At 45.0% G+C, this 9,188-nt stretch overlaps 1 protein-coding gene across 1 annotated transcript in view; it reads left to right on the top strand.

Moving 5' to 3' along the window:
• The first annotated feature begins 488 nt into the window (after positions 1–488).
• LOC115300043 (ectonucleotide pyrophosphatase/phosphodiesterase family member 7-like) overlaps positions 489–9,188 on the top strand; it is a 34,112-nt gene continuing 25,412 nt past the window's right edge. The window contains exon 1 of the mRNA XM_029949626.1: positions 489–738. Coding sequence (XP_029805486.1) covers positions 489–738 — 250 coding nt within the window. The remainder of the gene's footprint in view (positions 739–9,188) is intronic.

Below are 9,188 nucleotides of genomic sequence, written 5' to 3'. Positions count from 1 at the left end.
TATATGCCATTTCCGGCCTTCACAGGCCCTCAATCCATGGTGGCTGCTTTCGTGGTCATAATGAAGGATAATTTGTTCTCCCTATAAAAACAGAATATACAAAGGAAAGTACCAATCTAACTTGTGCCTCAAATCTTCCAATTAGTGGAATTGATATAAAAGTCCAAAATATTTCACACGGTTTGACTTTTTTTTCATAGTAACATATGTATGACATAAAATTTACCATTTTTACCATTTTACAGTGTACAGTTCAGTGGCATTAAATGCATTCACAATGTTGTGCCACCATCACCACCACCCATTTCCAGAATTTTCCATCACGTAAAACATGACATCTTGTTACACTCCAGGTGTCTTGATCCACAACAGAGCTCAGGCAGAATTATCAATTTGGACTTTGTTCAACCACAGATAAAACCAAAAAAAAAGGCTGGGGAGAAAATAGGAGCAGGCCCACAAACTCTGTGATGCGTGGCGCTCGCGGCATGACAGGGCTTGGGGTCCTCACGCTGCTGCTGCCTGTCCTGCTGGGCTGGGCCGGCTGCCACCCTGTCCCCGGGAAGAAGAACTTCAACAAGCTGCTGCTGATCTCCTTCGATGGCTTCCGCTGGAACTACGACCAGGATGTGCACACCCCCAACATGGACCGCCTGGCCCGGGAGGGCGTGAAGGCCAAGTACCTCACACCGCCCTTCGTGACAATGACTTCCCCGTCTCACTTCACCACCATCTCAGGTAAGCTCCGCTCTGCAGCCAGTCTCCCAATGCTCGCGAAAACCCCAGGATCTGTCATTCCCTGAGATAGAGCCCACTCTCAATCACTCTTGGGAGATCAAGGCACTTCATGCAAATGGAAGAAGCACTAGCTTAAAATATTCTGGTTTCTAGAACCCCACTAGCTACAGAGCCCCAGCCTCCAGACAGATTCAGGACCACACAGCTGCAGCCTCCCTGGCCGCTGCTCCCTGTTCCCCAGACCCACCCACCCTGCACCTTGCCTTACACACAGTGGCTGATGATCTTTTCCAAAACATAAATTATTAGGGGCTCCTGGGTGACTCAGTCAGTTAAGAGTCTGACTTCAGTTCAAGTCATGATCTTGCAGTTAGGGAGTTCAAGCCCCACAGTGGGCTTTGTGCTGACAGCTCAGAGCCTGGAACTTGCTTCGGATTCTATGCCTGCCTCTCTCTCTGCCTTTCCCCGACTCATGCTCTGTCTCTCTCTCTCTCTCTCTCTCAAAAATAAACAAACATTTTTTTTAAAATAATGATTAAAAACACAAAACTAAATTATTGAAAGAAATTTATAAAAATCATAAAACATTAAACTATAAAGTACTCAATCAGATTAGAGGATTCCCTGGCTTATTACTGAAGAGTTAGAGGGACACCAATACTCTTTGAAGAGAATTCAAATTTTGTCTCTCTGTGGCACAGAAACTCCCCATGACCTGGCCCCTGACCTCTCCTGTCTTCTCTTATCTCTTTCCTTCACACAGTTCTCTCCAGATCACAAAGGCCACCTGCCTATGCCTCCACCCAGTCCCCACCTGCTTCAGGACCTTTGCCCTTGCCAGTCTCCCCAGCTTACCTAGAACATGTAGCCCAAGTGGGGAACACAACTTTAGACAAGCAAATTTACTAACAGATCTCATTATAACTAGGAGAGTCCCTGAGAAGGAAGAGAAGAGTTGCTCCAGAAGAAAGCGAGGGCAAATTGACTTGAAATTGGAAGAAAAGGCTCTCTGAGATGCAGAGTTCAGGAGACAAAAGGAAGGAAAAGTCTTCCAGGCAGAGGGAAGAGCATGGTCAAGGTCTCTGTGATAGGAGGGAATGTGGTATTCCAGAATCCCAATTACCAAAATGTGAAGGATTCCACTATAGTAAGAATAACAACAGCTTCCTTTTCTCCAACATGGGCCTGAAGCCAGGCATGTGCTAGGTGCTTAGGCTTCAGTATCTCCAATACAAGACTGCAAAGTAAGTGTTGTCCCCATTCCACAAATGAAAAAACTAAGGCTGAGAGAGGCCAAGTAACTTATCAGTCACTTGGCCAAGAAATGGGCAAGGGGGAAGCCAGGCCTGGAACCAGGGTGTCCCTGGCCACAGGGAACTGGTTCTGCCCAGCTCTGAGCCTAGAATCCACAGACCCCTCTCTTGTGGGGTACAGAGTGAAGCCTGGCAGTACGAGCCTCACCCCTACCCAGAAAAGCACTCCCTTGGGTCCAATGCAGCTCCGGGAACCTCTGAAATGATATACAAACTGCTGGTACTTTTTTCAGGGAGAGGGTTTTATCACTTCTGTCAGATTCTCAAAAGGGCCCTTGAGTCAGAAACTTAAAAAATAAAGCTGAACAACCACTCAGAGGGAGATTTGCTGAGAGAGATTTTCCTACATGTAAACTCTTTGAGAGGCAAGTCATTTGGGAACTATTAGTGCCAGGAAGCAGGAACTAAATAGCCCTTTTCTGGAGAAAGCGAATGCTACTTCCCAGTGGCATTAACTTCATAACACATAAAAGACCTCCCAAGGGCAGATTCTGGGTCCCTGAACACTGAGAATATGATGGGCACAACATATTATAAGGCATGCCCGCCTTTTATTTATTCCCAGAAGATCTTCAATGAGAAGATATAAACAGTGAGAGCAAATTTTAAAAATTATAAAATCACTGTACCTCCTCATCTACATTCATTGCCAGTGGGGAATAGAAATGGGTAGAGTTTCAATGGAGGGTAATTTGGCAACATCCAATACAATCAGGAATGCACAAATTTTCTTATTTGGCAATTCCACTTGTAGGACTTTATCTTACAGATATATATCTGCTGGGTGGAAAATAATGCATGATGTACATGCAAAGTTATTCATTACATTGGCATTTGTAACCACAAGAAAACAGAAACTACCTAACTATCCTCCCAGAGGGGAATGGCTAAATAAAATACCAGACATCCATAGAATGGCATAATCTGTTAACCTTCAAAAGAAAAATGAGGAAGTTCTTTGTGCTCTGATAGAAAGCTATCTCCAAAACGGATTTAGTGACAAATGCAAGATACAAAGAATGTGTGTAGCATGGATATACATGTTCATATAATATGTATGTGTATATATGTGCATACAATTACATATAGATGCATTGAAGACCTCTGGATAAATAAACAAGAAATTAGTGACACTGGTTCCTCTAAGGAGGGCAGAGGGTAGGAGACTGGACTGTACTCCCTGTATACTTTTTAGATCTTGGACCATGTGAAATGTATTGCCTATAAATAACAAAGCATTTTACACAAAATAATTTTTTTAATTCACCCACTGTGGAAAAAAACATGTTCTTTTGAACCCTCTTATTTATAAGTAGACCTGTCATTTATTGAGCAAGTGAACATTCATTCTTCTCAGCTTTAGAACAGGTTTTTCAACATCAGCTATACTGACATTTGGGTCTAGATCATCCTCTGTGCTGGGGTTTGGGTGGGCGGGGGGGGGGGGGGGTCCTGTTGTGGGAGCCAACTGGCCACAGCTGAAAACCCCTGCCTTGAATGGTTGAACTTAATACTTGGCTTATGAGCAGGCCAACCAGGTACCATGATCATCAGGTTCTTCAATTCTTGTAATGGCAATATGAAGTCAGGACAGTTACCCTCTTTACAGATGAGATATCTGAGGTTCAAAGATGTACAGATCTTTTCTGGGGCAGAGGCAGGATTCGAACTCAGCCGTGGATGATTCCAGACACTGGATCTTCAATCCCTACCCTCCAGCGTGCCTCCACCCGTAGTCTTTGATTCTGAGTAATCATTCCAAATCCCTCTGAGTGTTGTCCATCCTCAGAGCCTCCAGGCAATGGGTATATATCCTGAACATGTTGTATTAATGAAACAGAGGCCACCCCAGACCCAGAAAAAAACCCAGCATTTGTCTTCATGAGCTGAGCTCAAGCCGATCTCTGTCTGACTCCAATGTGAGAAAGAATCATCCATAATAGAAAAAATAATGGTTAAAATTTGTGCTGCCAGCACCCAAAGACCTCATCAGATTCCAGGGTATAGACCTGACACAAACTATGATAAAGGGGGCTCTCTTAGCTCAACGACTAATTAACTGGTGTTCTTACGAACCCCTCCAGGCAATGTAACACAGAAGAGAGGTGATGAGGAGGAGCCAGCCTGCTACACTGCCTCACAGCTCAGCTGCAACACAGGCGCAGGTGCAGGAAGACATTAGCCACCCCCCTGAGCTTCCTAGACGGAATTCAAGGGGCAGGGGCCAGGTGGTCCCAGGTCAGGAGAAGCCATGCCCCAGGCACAAGGACCCATGAGGAAGCTTCCCTAAGATAGCTGACTCAGCTGCCCAAGGTCAGAACCCTGGGCCCATATCTGGGCAGCAGGGCCTCCTCATGCCTGGGGGCTGTCAGACGTGAGTATCTCAGCCTTCACCCTGGAACCAGAGTCACATGGCCCTCCTCAGCTTTCCCTGCTGCTGGTAAAGAAAGTCTTCCTGGAGAGTTTTTAAGAGGCCTTCCAACGTATTCATTCTTTCATTCAACAATTATTTTAGCATCTCTGTTGGGCCTGGCAGTGGGAACAATGGCCAACTATGCACTTATGACACTGCAAGAACTTTTCCCAAGACATAGGCTCATGTCCCCTCTGTTTCCAGATCCCACAGATCTTTTCAGGGGTTGTTTCCTTTTCTCTGCTGCTCTGCCAGGGAGAAAGATGAAGAGCCCCTTTCTTGTGGATCCTTCTGCCTCTTTGTTTCATTTTATTTTTTTTTAATGTTTTATTTGTTTTTGATACAGAGAGAGACAGACCATGCGAGGGGGAGGGGCAGAGAGAGAAGGAGACACAGAACCGGAACCAGGCTCCAGGCTCTGAGCTAGCTGTCAGCACAGAGCCTGACGCAGGGCTTGAACCCACAAATGTGAGATCTGACCTAAGCTGAAGTCGGAGACTTAACCGACTGAGCCACCCAGGCGCCCCTTTGCTTCCTTTTATGAGAGCTCAGGAATCAGACAGAGAAATGTGTTCTCACTTGGCTGTGACCCTCCACAAACCTTTTTCTGTACCCCAGCTCCTCTATGGCTCCCTTTAGAGGAAGAGCTTAAGAGGAATACCTGCTTTCCACACTTCTTCTCATGGCATCCTCTCCTTGAAGCAGGGAGGACACACACACACACACACACACACACACACACACAGTGGGGCTTGGCCACAGCACCTGGAAGTTTCTTAAAATAGAATGATGTATTACTTTTCTATGGCTGCAGAACAAATTACCACAAACTCAACAGCTTAGAACAACACCCCATGTATTATCTCTCAGTTTCCATGGGACAGGAGTCAGCACCACTGAGCTTTGGCGTCTGCTCAGTATCTCACAAAGTCACAATCAAGGTGTCAGCTGGGATGGGTTCCTCTCCCAAGCTCTCATGGCTGTTAGAAGAATCCATTCCCCTGCAGCTATAGAATTCATGGCAGCTTGCTCCTTTGAGGCCACAGGAGAGGGTCTCTCTGCTCTCGATCCTTTTTTAAGAGCTCACCTAGGGGCGCCTGGGTGGCTCAGTTGGTTAAGCGTCCAGCTTCAGCTCAGGTCATGATTTCACGGTTCGTGGGTTCGAGCTCCGCGTCGGGCTCTGTGCTGACAGCTAGCTCAGAGCCTGGAGCCTGCTTCAGATTCTGTATCTCCCTCTTTCTCTGACCCTCCCCTGCTCATGCTGTCTCTCTCTGACTCTCAAAAATAAGTTAAAAACATTTTTAAAATTTTATAAAAAAAAATAATAATAATAAGAGCTCACCGAATAAAGTCAGGCCCAACCTGGATAATCTCCCTTTTGATTAACTCAAAATAAACTGATAAGGAGGGTTCAAGGTATCTGCAAAATCTCTTCAACCTCTCCATGTTCTTTTGGTTAGAAGCAAGCCACAGGTCTCACCTATATTCAAGGGAAAAGAACTATACCAGGCATATATATCAGGGGACAAGAGCCTTGGGAACAATTTTGGAATTCTCCCTAACACAAAGAGGTCCTTGAAGGGGCTTAGATAAACAGAAGGTGAACATCAGTCTTTGTGTAAAGGCAAAAGGTAACAGGAATGAAGCTCCAAAAAGCCCACAGAATTATGGCTAACCCCTAAGCCCCAAGGGTTGATGTAAGAGGGGCAATGAATGTCCATGGAGGCTAGGCTTTCTAATGACAACATGTCACCACATTAGTATTAGACCCTTTCTATTGCTTAGGCAAAAATGAAGAGGGGGAGGACAACAAGGAGGAGGAGAAGAAGGAGGAGACTTATTAATCTGAAAGTATTTATAGTAATTTCCTAGGGCTGCCATATCAAAGTACCACAAACAGGGCAGCTTAAAGTAACAGAAAATTACGCAGTGCCTGGCTGGCTCAGTTGGTGGAACATGTAACTCTTCATCTCAGGACTGAGTTCAAGCCCCATGTTGGGTGTAGAGATTACTTAAAAATTTTTTTAATCTTATAAAAAAATCAGAAATTTATTATTTCACTGTTCTGGAGTCCAGAAGTTAGAGATCAAGGTGTTAATGGAGTTGTACTCTCTCTCAAATCTATAGAGAATCCTTCCTGTCTCTTCCTGCACTTCTTGCAGTTTATTGGCAATCTCTGGCATCCATTGGCTTGTAGATGCCACACTCCCATCCTCCATCAAATCCACAGAATTTTCCCTGTGTCTCCGTTTTTACACGGCCACCTTCTTTTAAGGGAACAAGTCATTTGGATTAGGGGCCCACCCCAGTGCAACATGACCTCATCTCTGTGGTGCACCTATTTCCAAATGAGGTCCCATTCTGAGGACCTGAAGCTTAGGACTTCAACATCTTTTTTGAGAAACATAATTCAACTGAAAACAGTACTATAAGACATAATTAATTGATAACTACAGGCCTTAGTAATCCAAATTCTCAAATTATGTCATCACAATGATTGATCTCCCTCCTTTTCCATCTCCCTCTCCTCTCTATTTCTAAGAGTGACCACAAAATTCCCAAGACTGGCTCTCATTGGACCAATTTACTTCTCAGAACCAATCGCTGTGGCCTGGGGGAGGGTGGAACAATGCTGAACACCCAAGCTGAGACTACATGTTTACCCCCAGTTCGGGGTTAAGGCGGGGGTAGCAAGCCTCACACAAACCAGGTGGGCTGAAAGTAGGGGGCTGGTGTGTTCCCAGTGGAAAGTCAAGGACTATTATCTGAGAAAAGAGCAATGAAGGAAAGACTGGCAGGAAGCACCGAGGTCTGCCACACCACCCTGGGGCTGACAATGTAGAGATGGGGGTTTACAATCCAGTGGCCCAGTACTCAGTCTTAAATCACACCCTCACCTGTGGGGCACCTGTGGATACAGGACCCATACCTGCAAACAGCCATCTCCCAGCATGGTCCCCCCCAGTCTCCCTGAACTGTCCCAATTCCCCTCAGATCTCACCAAAATGAAAAGCCATTCTCTGAGGGTTAGCAGTTCATTCTGCTAGTTTAAATCACCCGATTCCTTCTCCCTCTCCAGAAGCCTGTACTTACTGCTCCATCACTGGTAATGACAGTGAACATTTCTGCAATCTCAGTTTTTATTGCAAAGTGATTGAGGACCAGTGAGAATAAGTTAGGCTGCTGAAACTAAAGAAATCCCGCCAAGCAAGTGGTGGGTGGATAGGAAGTCTTATGGCAGCAGGATATATTTTCTCCCCCAAGGAACCTACTGAAAATAGGAAGCTATCACCACCATGTTTCAGACAAAGGCTATAGAAAATGTAAGCTGTGATATTATACTTTAACAATTTTAAATCCAGTCAAATAGATATGGATCAGAGGTGAAGGGGGGATGCTTATAAGGAGATGATGGTGGAGGATAATAAAAGTGAAGTCCTCTCTGCTCATCATTTTTTCCTTTCTTAGAAGGGCACTGGATGGTAGGCTCAAGGTCCCTACCAGTCAGAAATTAAGCCTCTTCCAATTCTAGAACCCCTCCAGAACAACTCCAAAATCAGAACCACCACTTGTAACCGTGTAGACTGTGTACAGTACAATTCTGGGAAGAACTGTTTTCATGAACGCTACGTGGGTGGTGCCCCCTGGAGGTGGGCAGGGCACAATTTGCACAAATGATCAGTTGCTTATATTCTATCCAAAAGCAATCTATAAGAAGTAAAAATTCCTCATAGATGTCATAACCAGTCATGAATCCTCTCCTTCTGCCTGAGACAAGAGCAAAGGAAGCATGGCCAAATGTGTTTGGATGATCTTTAAGACTAGAGCAGAGTTCTCAATGTCCCACCACTGACATTTTAGACCAAATCATTCTTTGTCATAGAGGGCTATCTTGTGCATTGAAGAGTGTTTAGCAACATCCCTTGCCTCTCCTCACTAGATGGTGGCAGCATTCCTCCCCCCTCCCAATGTGACAACCAAAAATGTCCCAGACATTGCCAAATGTTCCGGGGAGGGGGTGGAAATCACTCCATAGTTGAGAACTCTTGAACTAGAGGTATAATATACAAACCATGCAAATCAGAGAGCCAAAGGTCACCCATGTGACACTCTACCCAGTGAAAAAAATAGAGTCTGAAAGAGGTAAGAGAGGTAGGGAAAAGAAATTAAATCCCTGCTGCTGATAACAGTACAAGCCCAGCAGATGTTGTTGGAAACATAGTTAGAAGATGTAAACCTTTTGGGACATCATCAAGATGAAAAGCTTCTGCACTGTAAAGGAAACAATCAAAAAAAATAATAGGCAACCAATAAAATGGGAAAAGATAGTGGCAAATGGCATATCGGATAAAGAGCTAGTATCCAAAATCTACAAGGAACTCACCCAACTCCATACTCGAAAAATGAATAATCCAGTGAAGAAATGGGCAGAAGACTCGAACAGACACTTCTCCAAAGAGGACATCCAGATGGCCAACAGGCACATGAAACGATGCTCAGCATCACTCATCATCAGGGAAATACAAATCAAAACCACACTGAGATACCATTTCACACTGGTCAGAGTGGCTAAAATGAACAAATCAAGAGACTGTAGATGCTGGTGAGGGTGTGGAGAGATGGGCACCCTCCTACACTGTTGGTGGGAATGTAAACTGGTGCAGCCGCTCTGGAAAACAGTGTGGAGGCTCCTCAAAAACCTATCCATAGAACTCCCCTATGAC

This window comes from Suricata suricatta, chromosome 8 (genome assembly GCF_006229205.1).
Source record: "Suricata suricatta isolate VVHF042 chromosome 8, meerkat_22Aug2017_6uvM2_HiC, whole genome shotgun sequence".
In the NCBI taxonomy this organism is placed as follows: Eukaryota; Metazoa; Chordata; class Mammalia; order Carnivora; family Herpestidae; genus Suricata; species Suricata suricatta.
This window is presented reverse-complemented; position numbering and strand designations above follow the sequence as displayed.